The sequence below is a fragment of the Ylistrum balloti genome, unplaced genomic scaffold (genome assembly GCF_031769215.1).
Source record: "Ylistrum balloti isolate Yb309-2 unplaced genomic scaffold, AGI_CSIRO_Ybal_v1 Utg370024, whole genome shotgun sequence".
NCBI lineage: Eukaryota > Metazoa > Mollusca > Bivalvia > Pectinida > Pectinidae > Ylistrum > Ylistrum balloti.
In genome coordinates this window covers 1,501,272-1,525,985 of record NW_026782090.1, presented here as the reverse complement: position 1 = coordinate 1,525,985, position 24,714 = coordinate 1,501,272, and the positions used below count along the sequence as shown (strand labels likewise).

The 24,714-nt window shown below is 37.4% G+C and overlaps 2 protein-coding genes across 2 annotated transcripts; one reads left to right on the top strand and one right to left on the bottom strand.

The window, feature by feature from the left end:
• Positions 1-448: 448 nt before the first annotated feature.
• On the bottom strand, positions 449-6,777 carry LOC132548706 (52 kDa repressor of the inhibitor of the protein kinase-like). Its single transcript, XM_060212584.1, has 4 exons — positions 6,642-6,777; positions 3,471-3,581; positions 2,991-3,186; positions 449-2,483 (listed from the first exon to the last, which is right to left on the bottom strand). Exons 1-4 carry the CDS (start codon positions 6,775-6,777, stop codon positions 449-451), a joined length of 2,478 nt encoding a protein of 825 aa, XP_060068567.1.
• Positions 6,778-10,551: 3,774 nt separating this feature from the next.
• Positions 10,552-23,719, top strand: LOC132548676 (HAUS augmin-like complex subunit 4). The gene is made up of 9 exons (XM_060212556.1): positions 10,552-10,648; positions 11,364-11,500; positions 14,690-14,821; positions 15,348-15,485; positions 16,712-16,814; positions 18,781-18,920; positions 20,115-20,245; positions 21,296-21,364; positions 23,078-23,719. The coding sequence occupies exons 1-9, from the start codon at positions 10,612-10,614 to the stop codon at positions 23,283-23,285; spliced, it is 1,095 nt and encodes a 364-aa protein (XP_060068539.1). The 5' UTR covers positions 10,552-10,611; the 3' UTR covers positions 23,286-23,719.
• Positions 23,720-24,714: the final 995 nt, after the last annotated feature.

Sequence of the window (24,714 nt, the reverse complement as noted above, 5' to 3'; positions counted from 1 at the left end):
GGCTGATATTGTCAACGATGTTTTCAGAACAAGTTCCAATATGACGTCTCCACAACGAAAAAAGACAAACAAACGGTCCAATACAAATAAAACTTGGTTCGGCACAGAGTGCAAAAGTGGTAGGGAACACTATCACATCGCAAGGGAAAAGTTCAATAACAATAAAAGTGAAGCGAACAAAAGAAATCTACTTGGGTGTAGTAAACGCTACAAAAGATGTCAGGCGCGTAGCTAGCCTATAAAGAATGTGGATTCAAAGGATTCAAAATAATCTAGGGGGGTCAGGGGGTATGCCCCCCCCCCTGAAAATTTTTAAATAAATGGTGCAATTTGGTGCGTTTTGTGGCCTTCGGAGAGCTTTCTTGACCAACTAAACGAAAATCCATTTATTTTAGCATAAAAATGGAGATAATAGCTTTACTTTCGTTTATTTCAACTAGTCTACATTTCACAGCAAGTCTAACTTGCGGCCTTTGCTGGCCGCAAACTCGTTAATGATAATATCAATATCTATTTCCATGTGTCTGTAGGCGTGCAACAGGGCTAGTCCAGACATCCGTTCTGTGAGCATCGTTGATCTCATGTAGTTTTTCAGGCGTCTCATGATACTAAACTGCCTCTCGGCGGTAGCGGTAGACACTGGCATCGTAATTAGTACAACTAGACAGGTGAAGATGTCTGGATACAGAGTCTTGTTCGTAGCCTTCAATGTGTCAGTAAGATTTGAGGGTTTTGTCCCCTCCAGCTCCCATCTTACTTTCCATCGAGAAACCTCATTTCGGAAGGCTTCCCGATCCCCACTGAGGTCACTCTCATACTCCTGGAAGATGGAATCCTCGTGATCTCGGCTGAGCTCAGGAAGAAGGCTTGGGATGAGATATTGAGCCTTAAACCTCTCATTGCTGGATACAAGACGGTCTTCTAGTTCCACAACTAGATGATCAAGAAATGGATAGAACAATGCTCTTTTCCAGTATTCCGAAACAGAGTCGGCAGGCACGTTGCCACGGTGCTGTTGGCGTCGAGCTGTTCTAGGCTTTGAAGGCTCGACTCCTTGGTCTTCTGCCATGGCAACTGCTTTGTCGTAAAGCCCATCCCACACAGCATCATCGGCTCTCTCTGCACGAAATGTGGCTATAAGAACTCGACTCTCCTTGGCTGCTTCGATCAAGTCGATATTCTGCTTCTGTAGCAGCTTGTTTAGAGGCATAACACCCTGGAGGACGAATTCAACCACAACTAGAGAGATGATGAAGTCGAACCCAAGGATACTGCATCTGTAGCTCCGTGCTTTTGAGTCTCCCTCTCGTTCTAGCACCTCCAGTGCACTTACAATTGATGTGTATGCAGCTTTGAAAGTGTAAAGTGCGTCAGCCCGACTAGCCCATCGCGTCTCACACAGACTTTGAAGACGTGTTCTCTTCTGCATCTCTTCCTGTGCCACGGGATCGTTGCCAAGCTCCTCTTTGAAAGCTAAAAGACGTTTGGCAGAGTACTTGAAAGCAAATCCGATTTGTTGTACTGTGTCCAACAAGTTTCTGACGAGTGCCTCTATACAGGCATGCACAATTGACAAATTAAGGCTATGGGCTTTGCAGTGCACATACATTGCTTGGGGAACTACTTGCTGGACCCGAGCTTGCACACCTCGATGACAACCAGACATATTACTGGCCCCATCATACCCTTGTCCCCTCATCTTGGAGATGTCTAATCCTGCGTCCCGCTGCCCCTCAATAAACTTGTTAAAAAGAGCCTCTCCTGTTGTAGATTCTGCTTGCACAAAGCCCACAAAGTCTTCACGCACGTCCTGTTCAGTTTCAGAATAATATCTTACACACATAGCAATTTGTTCCATAGTGCTCGCGTCAGTAGCTTCATCTGCAAGAAATGAATAACAAATAGCATCGTTGCACTGCTGAACTATCTTGCCTTTTATGTTATTTCCCAACAAAGTGATTAATTCATTTTGGATCATAGGCGAAGTGTAAGTAACCTTAGATTTAGAGGACAGGTGTGTTTTCAGGATTTCATCCCTGTTGGCCTTGTCTTTCAACAGGACAGTAAAGTTACTATTGTTGTCATCATGACCTCTAAGTGGAATATTTTGTCGACCGCACAGAATGATGACCTCTATAACAGATCTAAGCACCTGTCTATTTTTAGCAACAGTTTCGACTTTGTTTCTCGACAGTTGTGCTGTAATGCTTGCTTGTTTCCCTTCGATGATTTTCATAAAACCACTAGCACTAGCGCAGCAGCTATGATGACTCGAACCAGGCTCGGTATGTCTCTTGATGTACTTTCCAAGGTTAGACCATTTTGATACTGGGGTATTGATGAATGTTTTCTCCTTTGGAGATGAAGCACCAAACAAAATACAGGGAGCACAATACACTGAATTCTCGGAAACTGAATATCGAAGCCAGTCATACTTCTCTAGCCAATCTACCGAGAACTGACGCTTCGTTCCATACTCAATACTGAAATAATAAAATAAAGAAATAGTGTACGAACTTGAAATGGAACAATTTTGCAACCAAATACATAGAAATCCGGAAAGCAGGGAAGCAAATGATTCCATTTTAATAGTATATATCTAGTATCTTACTAGTATACTTATGATACTGGTACTTCAATAACGTTATCAGATATATGAGTATATTCACTATACTTTATTCGTCTTAATTATATAGTAAACATGTCATAGCGCGCTAATATAATTATAATGGAACCAAACATCGAACAAGTGGAAGAAGCAGACCGTTTACAATCGAGTGGTAAGAGACGGGCTTGCGTCTATTTTCCCACATGTACCACTCACAAAAAGACCTCAACATAAACCATCGATTTTGAGACCTCGGGACTGTGTTTAGAGATTTTAACGGTATTTTTCTATACAATACTGGTTGACTAAACTACAATTTTCTATTGATCTGCAACCGTTATAACTTCACATCTTTAAATCAAATGAATCAGAATCAGTTTACCTTGACGGAAACTTAAAAGTTTTGGCCCATTCTTTGTTGTTTTGCAGCACTTTCACATTTATCGAGTCATCTGAAGCCTTTGTTAACCTTGCTGGATCAGGATACAAGTCATCGGGACTGTACGCAATCCCCACGAGCTCATCTTTATCTAAAGTCATAGGTTCAGGACCCTCCTTCACACCAGACGTACCGGGCGCTATAAATATACATATGGAATACATATGACGATACTTGGACAAGTGTTAGAATTTTTGGTGCATAAAATTGACTATAGAATCAATTTGATTTCGAATATTTAAAGCATGGATTGCAATGAATGTAATGTAAAAGTTTGAAATCATACTGTCCTTGAATCTTGAAAAGTTTAAACAAAATTAAAAGTTACAATTGTTGTCATTATTAACTATACATGTATAACTTAACATGTACTGACTATTGTTTGTAGCTTTTTATGTTAAAAGCATGTTAAAGTAAACATACATGTACTAGGCTCGGTTGCATCGGTGCCTTTTTCAGACAGCCCAGTTTTTGGACCTACGCTGAAGAAGCTGTCAATTCTCTTCTGTGCAATATTTCTTGCGTAATTAGAACCTGGAAGAATAAATTGTGGCTCCGTACATGTATGAGATCGGAATACTTTTACCTTTATGCGCTTCCGTAGATGAAAAAAATGACGAGCGTTGTGTTTACCAGAAATGTTTTTTTCATAAAAATTCCATGTATCAATATAACTAATCTACCAAGAAGGAACTATTTCAAAAATGCAGAGTAATACGACAAATGCACCAGAATTTTTCACATTTGCATCATGAATTCACTGATTCAGGTTGGTTAGTTCAAAATGTTGTCAGTCTCGCTAGAATCGGTTCACAGACATGGTCAAACATGTCATTACTCAACAAACAGACCGAAACAAATAAACACTAGGCATACATAGTAACATTTTAGTTATAATTACCTCTTTTCTATCGCTGATTCTGCTGATGACTTCTTTAAGAACTCGATGTAAACATTTGTTTACATTTCGAAAATACGGCGCGTGCAAACTTCCGACTTTGAAGAGCTGCAAAGGCCGACAACTTTTCAAAAAAATACTACGGTATGGTGTACGATTTAGGCTATATGATTTATAAAGTATTCAGTGTGGTAATTATCAGATCTGGCGAACGCGGCTGAATTTCAAACCACATTTTTTTTACTAAAAAATTTTTTTTTTGTCAAAATAATGTGGATTCAGCTGCGTACTCGCGTATAGGCAGCTACGCGCCTGCATGATATATGAACAAACATATTAGACAATACAACACAGATATGTGTAATGAACTACGGAAAATGAGAACAAAGGACCCTAAACAATATTGGAGTTTATTGAACAAATATATGAACTAAAACGAAAAAACAAACAAGGTGACACTTGACGATATGTATACGTATTTCCGGGACTTGAATAAATCGGATGATGTCAGTGGTAGACAGGATGAAAGATATTTTACACCCAATGGACAAGAAAACATACTATTGAATGGATTAATAACGGAAGAGGAAATTAAAAGTGCGATAAAAAAAACTAAAAACGGGCAAATCAGCAGGACACGACGGAGTGTTGAACGAACATATCACAGCGTCTCAACATATATTTCTACCCTTATATGTAAAGTTTTTCAATCTAATTCTGAACTCCGGCTGTATACCCGATTCGTGGCCCGAAGGATACATATGTCCTATTTACAAAGGTGGTGATTCTACACAACCAGAGAACTATAGGCCTATTACGATATTAAGTTGCTTAGGTAAACTGTTCACGGCGATCCTGAACAAGCGTCTCGGCGACTATGTCAGCCAGTGTAATATTCTCAGCGAGACACAGACGGGCTTCCGTAGTGGATACAGTACACTAGATAACATGTTTGTTTTACATTCATTAATTGATATTCTAAAACATGGTAAAAAGAAATTATACTGTGCCTTTATAGATTTTCCAAAAGCCTTTGATACCGTTTGGCGTCTAGGCTTATGGCAAAAGTTAATACAATATGGTATAAACGGAAAAGTGTATAATATTATTGTTAATATGTATAATGGTATTAAATCATGTATAAAAATAAATAATACCAATTCAGCTTTTTTCCCCATGTGAAACCGGAGTAAGGTAAGGCGAAAATATGTCTCCCATACTTTTCTCGTTATTTCTGAACGATCTAGAGGGTTTTTTACTACACAAAGGTTGTGAGGGTGTAACTCTGAACGATAGAGAAATGTTGGATATGTGTATAAAGTTTACCGTTTTATGTTACGCCGATGATACTATTGTTATGGCAGATAATGCGACGGATCTACAATATAATCTAGATATGTTTAATGAATATTGTAATACATGGAAACTCAAACTTAATGTAAATAAAACAAAAAATAGTTATTTTTGGTAGTAGAGGTACACTGAACCACCATTTTAGAATGGATGGGAAGGATATAGAAATTGTAGACCGTTACAAATATCTTGGTATTGTATTTAAACAAAGTAGGAATTTCGCAGAAGCGAAAATTAATCTTGAACGATAGGCTACAAAAGCCAAGTGTGCTCTGTATACTAGAATTCATAGTTTAAGATTACCTGTTGACTGTCAATTAATACTTTTTGACCAAACAATTGTTCCTATATTGTTATACGGATGTGAAATCTGGGGTTTCACAAGCACAGCCTGTATAGAAAAAGTACATTTAGATTTTTTGAGAAATGTACTTGGTGTTAAAAAAAGTACACCGAGATATATGTTGTATGGTGAGACCGGGCGTGTCCCACTAAGTGTACATATCAAAACACGGATGGTTACTTACTGGGCTAGAATTGTCGAGTCACATGACTGTAAACTTGCTCACATAGTGTACATTTTTTGTTGAAATACAATTACTTTAACAATTGCCAGTCTCAGTGGTTACAAGCAGTAAAGTCTACATTGGACAATTGTGGTATGAGTAATATTTGGCATAGTCAATCTTTTTTAAATGTGAATTGGCTGAAGTATACTATCAAACAAAGGTTGTTTGACCAGAACTTTCAGGAATGGCAACAACAAATTGTTAATTCTAACAAAGGACAAATGTATAGTTTAATAAAGTCTGATTTAAGAATAGAAAATTATCTTGTCTCAACCTTACCCGCTCACTATGTCAAGGGTTTTTCCAAATTTAGAACAACAAACCATCGTCTCCCTATTGAAGTTGGAAGATGGAACAATATGACACGGGGAAATAGGAAATGTGTTTTATGTAATAGCAACGAAATTGGCGATGAATATCATTATGTATTAGTCTGTAATTACTTCTCTAATTTAAGAAACATTTTCATAGGTACACAATATTATGTAAATCCAAATGTACGTAAATTCATTAAGATTATGACAACAAACAATTTAAATGAACTGTTGAACTTGTGTAAATTTATTTCGCATATTATGAAGCATTTTTCAAGTACATAACCGAAACTACTTTGTTATTAATTAGTAAAATGTATACAGGTATATCATGCTAACTACGTTATGTTGTATATCAATGCAATTATGTCAATCCTCATATGTCATGTATGATCTGAGGTTAATTAAATAAAGAAATCTGAAATCTGAATCATAGCGACCTTTTGTAGGTGTGTTTTACCGCTACCGACCTTCACAATAGCACACACGCTCTTGTTGTCCATTAACAATTTGACATTGTGACCTTTGACCTGACCCACAGTACTATACAGACGTCGCTTGGCCGCTTCCAATTCTCTCCACGTGGAGCTGCGCATGCGCTCGGCATCGTTCTACGTTCCCATAACGACATGACTACTATGAGCGTACAAACTCTTCACCGTTGGAAGGTTAAATTGGCCTTCAGTCAAGGCAAATGCGTCATGCACATAATTAGTGTCCTCGACACTGAGCACTTCATCTCCCTCCATAAGAGGATCCCCACACGGGATAACAAAACCTCCGTATCCTGTCTCAGAGGTATCAGTACACAGTACCCTAGAAAATTCCGTTTTCTCCCTCAGTTCAGACCCTTTGTCGTTCAGATCTTGCACGTTAGACAACCAAAATTCTATCTCATCAAGTGCTCTCGCATTGAGAAATACTCCAGCATTCCAGCTGACTCTTGTCAACAAACACGAGCTCAGTTCACGTGTCCGCAAATGGACTAACAACTCTATCACGCCCTGCGTGGATATAACAGAGACGTATATATGTGATATATACATCTCTGGATATAACCAGCCCAACAATGCCGGCGACGTACCTGGCCGAGAACAACAAGATGACCTCGATCGCTCACTAAAGCCACTGTGTGTTTTAGCAAAAACAACAATCTATTCACTCTGTCAACTGAGACTCTAACAACGCCTTCTTTCAAAGCCCGCGTGTATCTGAGCCACGTGACAGTCTGGGACTTTTCCTCGGCGATAAGAAAGCCATAATCAGTCAAGCATTTCCTAACGAAATTACTGGCTTCTCTAGCCCCGCCTACCGTTTCGTGTCCACCAATACCATCGTCTAAATACAGCACTAAACGATGACCTTGACATCGCACGTGCTTTACAACCTGTCGTAGTACCTTAGTGAAAATAAAGCCGGCGGTAGAGACACCGAATGGAAGAACATTGAACACAAAAGAACGTGTAACTCCGCCCATTTCAAGCTCGAAACCTGAAAAATCTGTGCTCTGGATCAATTTCAATGTGATGATAAGCCGACTTTAAATATTTTGAACATGAAATCACCTTGATGAAACATGTCTCGAGCGATGCTCGCGTCCTCTTATTTGAATTCGCACTTGTACAAGAATAGATTCTAATATGACGACAATCTAACACGAGACGTGCTTTACCTGCCCGGTTGTACGCAACTGTCAGAGGATTTACAACACGTGGCCGAACTTTTTGACGTCGGACACGCAGTCTATACGAAGCAATTTCTCGACCTCTGCATAAACAAACTGCATATTGTCACGCGCTGACTTGTTGTTTCGCAGACGAACATTCGGCGGAACTTCTTTGAATGGTAACCTATAACCATTGGCTATTACCGATAAACCGCATCATTATTGCCAGAAGCTTTCCAATATACAAAACATTTCTTTAACCTACCAAAAGATGAAAGCACATCTTTTACAACCACCGTCGGAACGGTTTCATCGCTATTAAGCTGACCATGCTTAGAATCAAAAATTCTACTTAGCTTTTGACCGGTGCTGGATCCGGCAGTTGACATGGCTGGGCACTCCAATCTCCAATATCCTACCCTACCACATCCATAACACAAACCGGGCCTCGGGGTTCTAATAGCTATTTTATGCGTTTGCCCGGTTGTTCCGTCGGTGCTGGATAAACCCGGTGTTGTTGATGTGGTGAGTACCGAGATCTCCATTTCGTTACAGATTTCTGCTTCGCAACCTTTATTTTTCGATCGGCCCTGGAACGTGCTCTGTTCATTCTTTTTTCGCCTGAATCTTCAGCAAGGGGACTGGACACATATTCTTCCACGGCTTTCCATCCCGATTCTGAGGTGTCGGCCAATTTGATCAACTTTTGGCGGTAATTAACCATGTCCATACTTTTTACAATTAGTGTTTTTGTGGCCCTAGGGTCATGGAGTGATGATTCTTCCGCCTCTTGCAACTTGGCAGTAACTTTCTGGTTAAACTTGAACTGTTCTTCACAACTTTTCTTGAAGAACTTGTGATTATCAGAATACATAATGTCCTGGTGTATCTGGGCCCGCTGAGCGTTAGAAATGTCCACCTGCTTAGCGTGTATTTTAGCCTCCAATTCGCCCAGCTTTTCGCTCATTAAAACATCTAAGCGGGAGAACATAGCCACCTGTGCCTCATCGACTGTAGACTTGATATGTCTGCTTAATTCGGGGTCCATTGTTGAGAAAAAACGGAGCGAAAAGACTTTACTGTGTTCGCCCTGCTGAGATGGCCGCTAGAATGTGACCATACAGAACACGTACCCGGGTTCGTAACCGCGTTCTCGCGCACGCGGAACGTGCGAAGCGATATGCATGCAATGTCGCTAAAGACAAATAATTCCCGCTGTACTAACGACCACAAGGAAAGGAAGTCCTTAAAAATTGTTATCTTCTCTGAACGGATTTCGAATTCAAAACCTAGGAGGTGATAGGCTACAACGATCACGGGGCGCAACGACCTAGACCGTTCGGCCACGGACACCCCGCCCCTCCAAATCTTGACGAGAACATACACTATTATAGTATATTATTGCTATATTGTCTTGTAATCGACACGCAGTGTACTTCCGTAACAGTATAAAAATTGTTACATTAGCGGTAAGTTAAATACAACTGTAATGGAAATTGAAGTATAAGAGTTATGTCCCTTGAATATGACTTGTGTAATGGAAATTGAAGTATAAGAATTATGTCCCTTGAATATGACTTGTAGCTAATTACATATTGGTTAATTTGTTCATCTAATGATTTTTTGTCGATTAATACAAATGTTTATAATTCTGTAGTAAGGTATGGAAAGGTATTCTGTACTATGTTAATATTTTAGTATACATCATTTATGGTAAATTAAATACCAACGATTGTCACGCCTAATGAAAAAAATTATTATACATGTAACTATGAATTACTTTTGAGTTTTTAAAACGCTGTTATACTGACTGTTGGTGAAGCTTTCAGAGATACACAGACGACGAAAGACTTCTTACAAAGTTGTAACACAGTTATTTGTATCAGGTGGTGGGTGAAAGTCTGAAACAGTGGCTTTTCCGAAACCGCTTGTCAAGCTGGGGCGAGGGCTGTTTATTTCTCACCGAAGCTTGGACTTTTAATTGTGGTAGCTAGCTATAGGGTTAGGTTAGAACCCGAGCTAGGAACACGAGCAAGTGTTGACTTAGTTGGTAGGACAACCTAGCGCTTAGTCAGGACCGACTAAGTTGTATTGCTCGGCGACTAGTTCAGTAGCTGGAACTAGGATTAGGTGAAGTCACTGGGTGTCGAGCTTGCACTCAAGCTCGCGCGCTAGTCAGAACAGTCTGTGTCGGAACAGCAGTCCATGTGAGTACTATTTTTTTCGTTAGTTTTATTGTTAACTCAGGTAGAGTTTGCTGTTACACGCTATATGTATATATCGGCATTTGTTAGCTAGTATCTCTGCAAGGAATCAGAGACTTACCCGCCGTGTTTAAAGCTAGGCTGCACGTTACACAACCACAACGCTTAGTGTAATAATTTATTTTGTGTTACTTTAAGTCGTTTGATATTGATATTGTTCATGTAAAAATAGTTGTTAAAGAGTGCTATATTTGTTGAAATCTAATTAAATTAAACTGATCAGTTGATTCGCTATGTAATAAACATTGCAATAATATTAAGTCAAAAATTGATTGAACATCGGTGTCTACTAAATGGGACAGGGCGTTATTGTGAGGACGTTTATCGTTCACTTTCCTATGAGCCGTCATTTTGCCTTTTCGGGCACTAACTAAATAATCCGGAATTTCTGTGACTATAGATATTTTAATTTTAGTATATTCATCTGACTCTAAATGGCGCTTGAAGCGGGAGGTACAATGTCTAGGTTAGGAGAAGGAGCGGATCAATGAAATAGCTAAATGATGGAAAACAGCAGCACTAACTTATCGGACAAACGTAAAGGACATCATGTTGTTGACTTTACTAATTACTGCCTACATTTTCTTGTCTAGCAATGTTATATTGTACTTTCACATACAGGCACCTGTAGCTTGAACAGGCACAGTAGTAACATGTTTGACACAACTAGATGGAAATTTCATACTTTCTTACAAATTTTCCATTACTACTGTGCGTTTCTATTTAAGAATGACACTGCAATTGAGTTTACAGTGTACTGATTACTCAAAGCAGTAACTTTCCCTCAAATGTAGGACTATTACCCATATGAAATGTTGTGCCCAACCTGTCGAAAGCAAACCGCCCAAGTAAAAATGCACATTTTCACTTGATATGTTTACATTTAGAAATTGCATGAGTCCTGTTATGAAATAGAATCCTTGCTGTTTTAGTACTTTTTAGTTTGATTAGTACTATTTCACATATCAAACATTTTTGTTTTGGTTTCATTTTCTGAGTATTTACAATTCCATACATGAATCCACAGGGATTTGATACAAATGATATTTATTTTAGTCAGAATTATTCTGATGTTTTACCTATATATCAGCTTGGAGTTCATTGATTTTAAGCTGAAATAAATAAAAGTCGAACTTGAGAATAATTTTGACTGGGGATATATGGGATGAATCGCCAAGATATATAAACCTACATGTTTTGTTCTCTGTTGTTCTTACATTGTTGTGATTATTTTTTCAACTGAAATTTGTAGTAAATGCAGCTTTAGGAATTGAATTAAATGCTGAAGATGTTCAAAGCTTTCCAGATTTCTCCCATCTACTGTCGGTCCTTACCAATCATATAAATTATGAAGGGATATCATCTTTAGTACAGAGAGATCTGCAACAGGTAATTTAATGTACAAGTTGACTTTAAGATGCAACTAATAATGAATGTTTAGGCATCTGACTTTAAGGGTCATGGAGACCTATAGCCATTGTGCTTTATCTGTCCTCGAAATCCAGCAAAGTGTTGTTATTTTTCGATCTTGTCAAAACTTTGACATGACAGCCAGGGAGACCATTTTTGATATGATTTCGCAATCATGATTTTCCTGTGCAACTTTTAATGTTTCACCAGTGGAATTGAGCTCCTACTTTACTGTCAAAAAATAGGTAACACTTGTTACAGTAAGCTACTCTTCACCAAAACTGCCATCTGCATCATGAAAACAGCTTCTTAGTAAGATTTCATACTAAGTATAAAAACAACTGCTCACCCTACTTAAAGATTTTGTAGTCAGATCACTGTTGTTGAGGAAAGCACACAGTAAACAATGATTTTTTGTACTCAAATATTTGACTCAAGGACTTGTACCTTTCCTTTGGGATTCTCTCAAATTTTGAGAACCCAAACTGGAATCAGCAGAAAAAAGTCCTACAAAAATTACTGGTGATGGGTCACATGCAGTATATATGTAGTATAATGTAGTGTGTACATTCCTGCTACAGGATCCCACAATGAATTCAAAATTTAATTAGCTCACTTGCCCGGGAGAGCTCTATGGATACAGCGTCATCTGTCGTCTGTCCAACATCCATCGCCCCTCGTCTGCCAACTTTTACTATATATCGCAACTAGTCATGAATGACTGAGCAGATTTTGATTAAATTTGGTCTGAAACCTTGTGGAAAGTGGAACTAAATTGATGTAGATGGTGGTTCTGGCCACCCACAAGCCTGAGGGGCAGGGCCCAATAGGTAAAATCAACCAATTTCTTTAAAATCTATCTTGTTCTTTAGGAAATGCTGGATGTTGTCCAAAATTGGTCTGAAAGGAAGTCAGTTTTGTATAAACCATGGGTCTCCACCCCTGGGGCCCGATAGGGAAAATCTATCAATTTCTTTAAAATATATCTTGCTCTTCTCGAATTGCCAGATATTGTCCATAGTTGGTCTGAAGCATGCTTGGATGAAGGGAAATCAGTTTTGTAGAAATGGTGGACAAATAGGGGAAATATAGCTAATTAAGATAAGATACTTGCATATACTTAAAATACTCCTCTTGTAAGAATTGATGTATTTTGTCCATGTTTGATTTGAAGCATTCTTTGATGAAGAGCAAATAATTTTATATAAACTTTTGGTTTTGGCCCTTTAGGGTTGTTGGGCTCGGCAGGCCTAAAAGGGGAAATAGAGTAAATTCTTTTAAAATCCATTTTCTTTTGTGAGAATACCTGGATGTTGTCCCAATATGGCCTAATGCATGCTTGGATTCTGTCACAATTTGGTGTAAGACATGTTGAGGAAATGGGGTCAATTTTATTAGGTCACATAATACGGCCACCTTTATCTGGCGTTGTGCACAATTTAACATTTTCAGTTTTTTCTCAAAATTTCCTGAACCGATTTCAATGAAATTTTGCAGGAATATTCCCTGGTCTAAGATGAAAAAAATAAGTAAATCATATGTTCCCCACCCCACGGTAGTCTGAGGGACAGGGCTTTCAAAAGGGTCATATTTACTGAAACTTCAAAAATCTTCTTCTCAAGACCCAGATGTGATAGTATCAAATGTTCTTCATGAATTGGAACATCTTAAGGTGGTTAACAAAAATTGTGAATTTCATGGGCCCAGGGTGTCCTAATTCCCTGTGGAGGGGGCGTAATGTTTACAATAGTTTTATATAGGAAAGACAGATTTTTGAGTATAATTTGTTTAATTACCATTGGAAATATTTCAAACTTGCTTAGAATTAAAAGCAAAGGATAGCAGCTTGATGGTATGCCCATATTGATCCTGGTTGACCTCCAGGGGCTGATGGGAGGGACCAAAATGGGTCAAATTGATTCAGATTTCAAAAAGCTTCTTTTCAACACCCAGATATGGTAGTATCAAATGCTCTTCATCGATGGAAGCGTCTTAAGGTGGTTTACAAAAATTGTGAATTTCATGGCCCCAGGATCTCCCATTTCCTCATGCAGATGGGGTAAAGTTTACTATAATTACAATAGAAAAGATAATTTTTTGAGTATGATTTGTTTAATTTTCATTGGAAATATTTCAAACTTTGTTAGAATTATGAATGAAGAATGACTTGGGAAGAATGTTTTTTTAGACTTTACTATAATTTTCATAGAGAATAATGTTGGTTATTTCCTGCTGGCAATAACTTTGTAAGGTTTATTAGTATAGGATGACAGTTTTGATGGTATGCATGTATTGACACTTGCTTACTGTCATCAATGTCACAATTTTTTTTCATGACATTTGAAAGCTATTTTCCCATTAACCTTTATATTCAATATTGCCTGTCTAAGGTGTGAAAATTCTTGTGTGAAAATTAGGTTCCAGCCCATTGAAACCACAGGGGCATGGCTAAATTGTGGAAATAGAGCAAATTCTTGAAAATCTTTATTATCTAGAACTGGAGACAATTTTTGGTGAAGAAATTGCAAACATTTAACGCACTATTATGTTAATTGATAGACTAGTTAGCTAGACTTATTCTCTAATATAGCCATATATATCCTACCAATAACTTCAAAAAGCACTGCCTCAAAGTCAGAAGGTCAGCTTATTAATGGACATTAGAGGCACTCTTGATTCAAAGACAAATGTTGGGCTTATTACAGGACCTCATTGGCCAACATATAGCTCTGACTCAAAATCAAGGGATGGGCTTATTAGAGAACCTCGTGGGCAAACATATAGCTATGACCCAAAGTCATGGGGTGGGCTTATAACAGGACCTCATGAGCCAACTTATAGCTCTGACTCGTCATGAGGTGGGCATATAAGAGGACCTCATGGGGCCAACATTTAGCTTTGACTCAAAGTCAAGGGGTGGGCCTATAAGAGGACCTCATGGGGCCAACATTTAGCTTTGACTCAAAGTCAAGGGGTGGGCCTATAAGAGGACCTCATGGGGCCAACATTTAGCTTTGACTCAAAGTCAAGGTGTGGGTTTATTACAAGACTGTCAACCAAGGACAACCAAGTGGTATATTGAATTCTGCTTATGTAGATAAGGTTACTACATGACTGAGGCTTATTGCCAGAAAAACTAAATATATTTTGATTAATTGATTTTTGTAGGCAGAAGAAGAGCTGAAACATGAAAAACATAGTTGGCTGTTACAGAATATTCTCTACCATGAGCTTGCAGAACTTTTGCGAGAATATGACATAAAGTCCCAAGACACTGCTCTCTCTACAGAAGACAAACAGGTAGTTTATATGTTTATAAGTAAATGGTACATGCATATCTGGTAGACTGACAAGAGTAGCAGTGTTTTCTCAACATTCTACAGTAACCCAATGCTTCTTAAATATAGGAAGTGCATTGATATTTGTAAGAAATGGGAAGATATTCCAGTTTTCTTCTTTTTGGAAAGGGGGAAAAATCAGCAATTTTTGAACTGAGGAAAGCTGCCTGTTTTTTTGGCTGTGAAAAAGAGCAAAATAAGTTGATGCGTGGATATTACATGTATATGTTCCAACGACACCTTCATCTTATTTGTTCTCCCAACATCTTCATCCTATTTATTCTCCCAACACCTTCATCCTATGTGTTCTCCCAACACCTTCATCCTATTTATTCTCCCAACACCTTAACCTTATTTATTCTCCCAACACCTTCATCTTATTTGTTCTCCCAACACCTTCATCTTATGTGTTCTCTTAACACCTTCATCCTATTTGTCCCCTCAACACCTTCAGCTTATTTGGTTCCTCAACATCTTGTTTCCACCAGTTTCACACCATCCTACTGGAGACACTGACTCAAGCAGAGATATCTGACTACTTGGACTGTTCACCAGATCCCTCCTCTAAAGACACACTGTTAGGTCTCAGTAAAGCAGAACTGTCCCAGCAAAACCGTCTCAAAAAGGTAATTTTTCAAATTGTACTTCATATAGCAAGAAATTAACATATATAATTGTCAAAGAATATTTCCATTCTGTATTGCATTTGTCTGTAAGTCACTAGTGTACCAAATAGTATAGAGAATATACAAAGATTCTGTGAAGGAATACTGTCAGTTGTCTCCCATGGATACAAGAATAGCTGTGTGTCACGTTCAGTATCAATATATTGATCAATATAAGTTTGACCTAAGTCTTCATAGACAACTGAAGTAACTCAGAAAATTTTGGAAATGATGAAAGAACCAATATATTGTCACGCACATAATTTGCCACAAATTTTTATAAACACCATAACATACAAAATTACCCAGTTTTTTAACATCCTCTTCTAGAGGTCGATCTGACAGTCCACATGTGGAAGCCTTAACAAACAAAAAGTCATTGTGCTTGTTGTCACTGACTGACAGGAACAACTCCAATTTAGAATTCTGTTATTCTGTTCTTAACACCAAATAAATCCACAATACAAATTTGTACATGGTACACTCCTGGAGAAACACTTGACACTTCACTCCATGAGAACTGCTCTACAGGTTACTTAGATTGCACTGCCCAATAAACTTCTTTTCTTTCAAATAAATGGAAGAAGAAAAACTAGAACTTAGACTTTAAATGTACCCTTTTGTATAAGAATTTGAGTTACAAATTGTGTGATCATACTATTTCATATGGTTGTTGTTTGTAATGACACAAAGAACTATATATGTAACATTTTAGCTTCTCTAGAATTTTAACTTGCTGACAAAATGATAGATTTAGTGTGTTTTACCTAAAGGGAATGTATGTTTTACTTCCATTATGTAAGAGTGATACCAATGATCATTAGATGCCATTGCTAAATGGAATAGTATTTATGTTGATTATTTATATATCTAATGTTTGTCAACTTTGTTTTTAGAGGCTTTGCTCTCTATAGGTAAGAATGAGGAAGGCCTGTTAGCTTCCTTTTTTCTTTATGGAAAAGAAAAACAGAGGATATGTTTGATGTCAAAAATAAATGAGATCATACTTGTTTTATTATTACAATGTTCAGTGTTTATTTAAATCCTGAAAGCATGCATTGATAGTAATAAAGTTTAATTATTTGATAAAGATAATTTCTTATGTATTAGGAAGCAAATGGTCCTCCCTTCAATACTCCACAATGTCTTTAATGTAGAGGTGATCTGTGATTGTCTTATTGTTTTAGCATCTTCCTTTCATACAACAAAAGCTGATCCCAGACATAGAAAAGAGACTGAGGGAGAAATGTGACACTCTCAATAACTTTCATCAGATTGGTCTAGAGGAAGGTAAAAATTGAAATAGAATCTGTCCAATCTAATACCTGACTACTGAGACTAGCTCTCTTCTTATCCCCTCACGATGAGTTAGTGATGTGATTTAGGGATCTGTCTGTGTGTGTATATATTATGTGCTTGTTTGTTATCCAGTAATGTCCTTGTTCTGTCATCTTCATTAATTATTTACACATTTACTTATAAGCATGATTCCTTATACAAGTTTGTGTCTCAACCTTCCATAGGTCTAAGACTGAGGTAATTGTTACTATAAATTGATTTTTACTGTCCTAAATGTAGGTCAGTTTTACTATAAATATTTTTTTTTCCATCCACTCTCTTTCGGTTTCATTATTATATATCAAATTGTTCTGAAACTTTACACAGTTTCATTTGGTCATCATCTTTTGTATGAGTTTGCGTCTCAACCTTCCAGGGTCAAAATTTAATGCTGCAATAAATATGTTGGTTACATCCTTGTTCCACGTACTTTATTTAAAGATTACCAGATTGCCCAGAAACTTCACACACTTATTCACAACCATCATCTTTTGCTGGACTTTGCATGTAAAAACTATTCATCAACCAAATCCTTACACATGGTAACAAACTGATACAAAAGTCAGATAAGATTAATCACAAACCAAATGCTATTTCATCTTTCTGATAAGCCCACTGCCTGATAAGGAGTTATATATCACCCACTAGTATAATGATAAACACAGTGTTCCCCCTCGCCTCTTTAAACTGAAGATGCAATTTACCCCTAACAACATATTCATATAGGAGAGCCCTTGAAAACCAGGAATCTTGGAATTTTACAAATTTATGGGGTTCTGTGCCCTCATTTAGGAGTTAGATCTATAATGGTATATATATTCAATGAGAGTTGGTTAATGGGGATACTGGTGTTCATCAAAGTGTTATGACTTTACTGATTAGTGCCTGACCAAAACCATTTTTGTGTCGCCTGCAGAGCTGGCGGACACTTAGGGATCACCTTGTCATGCATCGTCAGTGTCATCGGCTTCTGTACAAAAGCTTTCCAGACTTTTTTCGGTAATGCTTTGAGTTATCGAAATGAAATTTTGGATATGGCTTCTTGTTGCAAGGGTACAGCTTAAGTTTGATTCCAGGCTGTCTGTGACCCTTTTTGTCAGAGTTATGCCCCTTTCAACTTAGAAAATTTCCTGGGAATATTGTTTTCCAGACTTTTTTGGCTTATGCTTTGAGTTATCGAAAAGAAATTTGGTATATGGCTTCTTGTTGCAAGGGTTCAGCTTAAGTTTGATTCCCGGCTGTCTTTGGCCCTTTTTGTCAGAGTTATGCCCATTTGAACTTAGAAAATTCTCCGGAAATATTGTTTTCTTGACTTTCTTTGGTTATGCTTTGAGTTATAGAAATGACATTTGCTATATGCTGTCTGTAACCCTTCTTGGCAGTGATATGTCCCTTTGAACTTGGAAAATTTCTCAGGAATATTGCTTTGCGCAGTTTTCCCTTTATGCTTCAAGTTATAGAAATGAAATTTGGTATTACAACTTTATGGTTGATCGTTGCACATCCAGTTCAATTTCTGGGTGACTGTGACACTTTATGCAGGTGACACATACAGGAACTCTTGTTAGACAGTTGAGATAATAGCCCATCGGCACTCAGGGGCTGCAATGGCTTAGAGACTTCATTAGCCTACGTAACTTCAGGTGTAATCCTAGGATGCTGCCTTCCCTTAGTGGTTTGTGTTTCTCTTGAAGTTTGAGAAAATGGACTGGTCTTTGCCAACATGGTTGTATACTTGGGCAAGAGGCTTTATCTTACTTATGTGATGGGTCTGCCAACATCTACTGCAAGATGACCCCGTTACAAAAGGCCCCTGGCTGTACACAGGCTGATAAACTCAACCAACAAACATACCCACCATCACAAGTTTCATGTACATATGTATGCTTTACTTGAATGATATAATTTGTATCACAAGGTGACATCGAACCATCATTCAACCCTACAACACAGTTACCTGCTCTTGTTGAATCTGATAAACACCGACTACAGAAAAAAAAGGCTATATTGAAAAAGGTGAAACATGACAAAGACAAGCAGTTCTGGCTGTACTACAAGGTAGGTGTACTATAAACTTGAGACTCAGTTCTTTGAACAATCTACATACTTGATATATCGCGTAAGATATAAAACTTTCAAAATTAATAACAAATGTTATTAATTAAAGTCAACTATTTTCTAGTGATAAATTCTGAAAAGAAAAATATAAATAAACTGTAACTCTGTATTGCTTCTGATTTTGATCTGTAATCCAGACTTGAATCTTGTCAATACAATATGAATGAATGTGTAGTCACAGAAACTCAGGTATAGATGATATTGTGAGGACCAACAAAATTTCAACAAAATACCCTAATTCCAGATCACTTAAGTCTTAGGATAATTGATGGATCAATCAGTTTTCATTCTATTGAGATTAAATGTGATCATGTATTTTAGCCCATCATGTGAAAATGGTGTTTATAATTGTCCTTCATCAGTCCGTTGTCTGTTGTCTTTTTGTTTTTAAATAGTAACCTATTGTTATCTCTATTTCTTAAGTACTGCACAAATGCCCTTTTTAGGCTCCCATTGATTCCATGTCATGTTTGTTTAATTTTGAGGCTTATCACAAAAACACTAAATGACAGACAGGTAGCCATCATGAATTATGAGGGTGGTAGTTGGTTATCACTATGTCTTGGATGAATCATTTTCACTTTTAATAGATATACAATATACACTGTACTAAGTACCCCTTTGTCCATTGTAGTGTATAAGTGATAATTGGAGAGATGAGAAAGAAATGAAATGATCAAACTGATAAAAACAAAAACAGATGATATAATCAGATTCTTGATTTAATCATTTTCCTCATTAATGATAATTTTAATAAAAAGGAATGAAGTAAAAACTTCCTCCTGCTTCATTTGATGGACTTTATGCTTTACTTGCATTTTGCTTTTCTTCCTTTGTAGAATATGTTTCATTATCTTCATACCGTTTAGTATTTTTACCATTTCAGAAATCGCTTTCTTATTATGCACATACACTCTTAATGACCTTTCACAGGATTATACTATATTTGTTCACCTATATCTTTGATTTATTGTATCTTTCAGTTGAATGTCCTAGCCCTCATGTTTGCTTAGCCTTCATAAATGTCCTCAGCTAGGGGCAAAGTGATGTTACTTTTTTCTTTTAGGAACAATCCTCACCACCAATGAAACTACCTCTTCAAACATAATTTAACACTTGTTGTTTTGTCCGTAGACACTGATAGACTCCTTGGGGTTGCTAGAGGAGGTTGTGTCCAAATATAGATTCCAGAATCAGACTGAACAGAACACTGTCACAACAGAATGGTTGATGAGCCGGTGTGATGGGCTATGTCTCAAAATCAGGTATGTGTAGGAATGAAGACAGCTCTACATTACTGTAAATTTGTTATTTTCGAGGGACTTTATTTTCCACTATTTTCGAGGGTTGAATAAAAATTGCAAAAATAGATATATCTGTTTGCTGCAAGGTTTTGGCAAAATGGCAATGATTTTAATTATAATTATGGTTTTTTAAAAATTCAACACTGACTGACTCATATTTTTTTTTCACACTAACTTATACTCTAAAAATAGTTTATTACATGATACATAACTTACTCATCAAATTAGAAATCGCAATATTCTGTTTTGATGAATAATTGTTTTCAAATGAGATCAAACACAACTGTTTTATTAATTGGCTGTAAAAGGAATAAGTTAAAAAAAATTCACAATTAAGAACTCCAAATAAATTAGTTGAGTTTTAGTTCAAATCTCTAGAATCTATCTCCTGTCTTCGGGATATCATTAAGTTTAGATGTCAGAGTCTTTGAATTAGAGAAAATATTTACATAAAAGCTTGTTGGAATTTTACTTTGAAGTAAACAAGAGGCCCAGTGGGCTTGCTGTGCTCAGCTTGTGTATATATATACCAGCAAATTAGACCCCTGTGACCTTGAATATGGTCATTTCTTTTCACAAACTTTGTCGGGCTTCATCCTAGGAACATAACAGCCAAATATCCTCTAGGCCTTTCAAATCATGAAAAGAAGTTGTTTGAATTTTTTAACAAATTTGACCCCTGTGACCTTGAATATAGGTCAAGGTCATTTCCGTTTTGCAAACTTTGTTGGGCTTCATCATAGCAACATACCAGCCAAATATCAAAACATTTGGTCCATTGGTTGATGAGAAGAAGTTGTTTAAGAAAAAAGTTGATGCTGTACGACGTAGCCGCCATGCTGCACAATGGGCCCATAGGGCCAGATGAGCTAATAGAATTACATGAATGTGTTTTGGAAAACGATTCAGTCAAAGAATTAACAAAGATTGTAATGTATAAGAGGTTTACAGAAAATGTTAGCATGTGGAAGTTTTAAAATTCAGACTTCTTGTATTTACACTGTACTTCAGATTGTTAGAGATGCAAGTCCTGTGTGATACATACACCAAGGATACAGTGAAGGCCTTACTTTCTGTCAGGTAGGTCACAACTTCTTAAATATCTGAGAGAATATGCTTGATATTCGGTTTGTGTAGATTTTGAGCTATGTGCAAAGATGTTTACTGATCAAGGGAGACAACCAAAGCTACGAAAGTCAACTTTTGAGAGCATAATTATATATGAAGACACACAACACATTTGTTTCTATCTTTTGATTACACAGGTACAATGGTGTGTTCTTTGTTTCATTAATTGTTATCCTGTTTGAATCCTGTTCATATGTAAACAAACATTCTGATGCACAATGATTGAAAGAATTTTTTTTACGATTGGTTGTTGGTACAAATTTTTGTTTCCAACAATTTCTATAACAAAAAAGTGAGTTTGGCACACCGGAAAGTTACCTTTGGGGAATAAACATCCCAAAAAGATATTTCAACTGTTTAATGTCACATTCTGGTTATTATTGCATTTTATTCTGACAAATGGAACAAGATATTGAACAAATTCCACCGTATATGACTAGCAAATGATTAACCACTGCTGCATCAGTAATATTACAGTGTGAAGACATAATGGTACTGAGTTTGATTCTTGTACTGGTTCCTGTTTTTTTCAAGTTTGCTTTAATTTCAAACAGCAAAAATTTGTTTTTAGAGGTGTGATTTATAAAGAGAATTTGTATAGAAACATACTGAAAATTTTTCATGATATTGACACCTGTATTCAATATGATTATAAATCTTTTTAATAGATGAGATATCCTCATTATCTATTGTTAATTATTAGGCAGTATGGGTTTTGATAACAACAATGTATTAGTTGGTTTTGAATGAGTTGTCCAATGTTATGCAATAGATACTGTCTTATATTTAAGCTGTTCAGACATCAGATACTACATACAAGTCCAGAAGTCTAAAATCCCCTGATTTATGATCAGTTCACTTTCCTCTAACCCAGCCCAAAGGGCTGTCTGGACCCCCTGGGACCCTAGAGGTGGCACCCAATGGAGAAAATCTATCATTTTTTTATAAGCGGTCTTGTTCTTCAGGAATTGCAGAATATTATCCAAATTTGATCTGAAGCATGCTTGGTGGGCAAAGGGAAATCAGTTTTGTATAAATGGTGGGTCTGATCCCCTGGGACCAGAGAGGCAGGGTCTCATTGTGGAAATATAGTATATTTGTCAACTTATCCTATAAATCCCCCCTACATGTACTGAATGACAGAGCAAATGCTTTAAAACCATTCTTTTTTTATACATGTGCCTGGGCAGTGTCAACATTTGGTCAGAGACATGCTTGGGTGAAAGGTATTAATTTTGTATGAATAATTGGTTTTGGCCTCCTTGGACATGAGGGGCAAGGTCCAATACTGGAAATAGGGTAAATTCTTCAAAATCTTACTTCTGTTGGAATGATTCAATTTTGCCCCTTTTTGAATTGAAGTATCCCTGGTGAAGTGAATTTAGTTTTTAACAAACGTCTGACCCACTTGAGGAGGGGCAGGGCCTAATAGGGGAAGTAGATACAAGTGTTTTAAATACTTTTCCTTTAAACTTTAAACAAATCAGTTTCAATGAACTAAAACAGGTGAGCAATACAGGCCTTATGGGCCTGTTGTTTAACATTCTGTATTAATTCTACGGTATGATTTAACCTCAATTTCAGCATCTTCTCTTATCGGACTTATCTGTTACATCATTCTTGTTTGTGTAGGATTGACACTTTTTATCAAAATATACATTGCAGATGTCACTTAGATGCCAACTTCCGTGAAAGCGATAAAGAATTCCACCACATTTCCCAGGCACTTCAATCATATGAGGCAGTGGGTATGGGATTTGATGAATTGGTAGAAGAATATAGGAAACTCAAAGAAGAGAAGGACAACAAGCAATGGGCTCTCACAGAACTTCATCGTGGGGGAGATAAACAGGTCAAAGCAGGGAAACCTTGACTTAGTTTCTTAAATATTTCAAATTCTCAATAAAGGATACACTCACTTGACTAATGAGGAGAGGGAAGCGGTAGAAAGAGCAATGTGGCAACTGGAATCTTACAGACATGAAACAGTTATTCTGAAATAGTTATATGTACTAGATTTATTGTGCATAGATAAGGGATATCCAAATCCTGCTTAGTTATATCAAAATGACGTTCACTTTAAATTAGGCAGACACCTTTCATTTCAGTAGCAATACTTTCTGCTAAGGGGGCTCATACTGGTTATCCAGTCACCGTGATGAATAAAAGCTTGATTAACAGCAATGCAGTGTTTCAGTTATAGCATGACATTGACTGAATGAATTTATCTTGTGAAATGATAGTATCTTATAATCTGTGATATACTTGATTTGCAACAAAATAAAAAAGACTCCTTAATGAACATTAGTATCTGTTTGTATTTGTGTGTTAAGTTTAAAGGTATCCCATAATAAGTTCCTATGAACAAAATAAAGATATGAATACTAAATATGATTAAACTTTGGATTATTTTTACGCTTGCAAAGGTGTGATCTTACCTACAGAGGTTGGTCCTACCTACAGAGGTGTGATCTTACCTACAGAGGTGTGATCTTACCTACAGAGGTGTGATCTTACCTACAGAGGTGTGATCCTACCTACAGAGATGTGATCCTACCTACAGAGGTGTGATCCTACTTACAGAAGTGTGATCCTACCTACAGAGGTGTGATCCTACCTACAGAGGTGTGATCATACCTACAGAGGTGTGATCCTACCTACAGAGGTGTGATCCTACCTACAGAGGTGTGATCCTACCTACAGAGGTGTGATCGTACCTACAGAGGTGTGATCCTACCTACAGAGGTGTGATCCTACCTACAGAGGTGTGATCCTACCTACAGAGGTGTGATACTACCCACAGAGGTTGGTCGTACCTACAGATGTGTAATCTTACCCACAGAGGTGTGATCCTACCTACAGAGGTGTGATCCTACCTACAGAGGTCTGATCCTACCTACAGAGGTGTGATCCTACCTACAGAGGTGTGATCCTACCTACAGAGGTTGGTCCTACCTTCAGAGGTGTGATCTTATCTACAGAGGTGTAATCTTATCTACAGATGTGTGATCCTACCTACAGAGGTGTGACCCTACCTACAGAGGTGTGATCCTACCTAAAGAGGTTGTTCCTACTTACAGAGGTGTGATCGTATCTACAGCGGTGTAATCTTACTAACAGAGGTGTGATCCTACCTACCTACAGAGGTGTGATCCTACCTACAGAGGTGTGATCCTACCTACAGAGGTGTGGTCCTACCTACAGAGGTGTGATCCTACCTACAGAGTTGTGATCCTACCTACAGAGGTGCAATCTTACCTACAGAGGTGTGATCCTACCTACAGAGATGTGATCTTACCTAC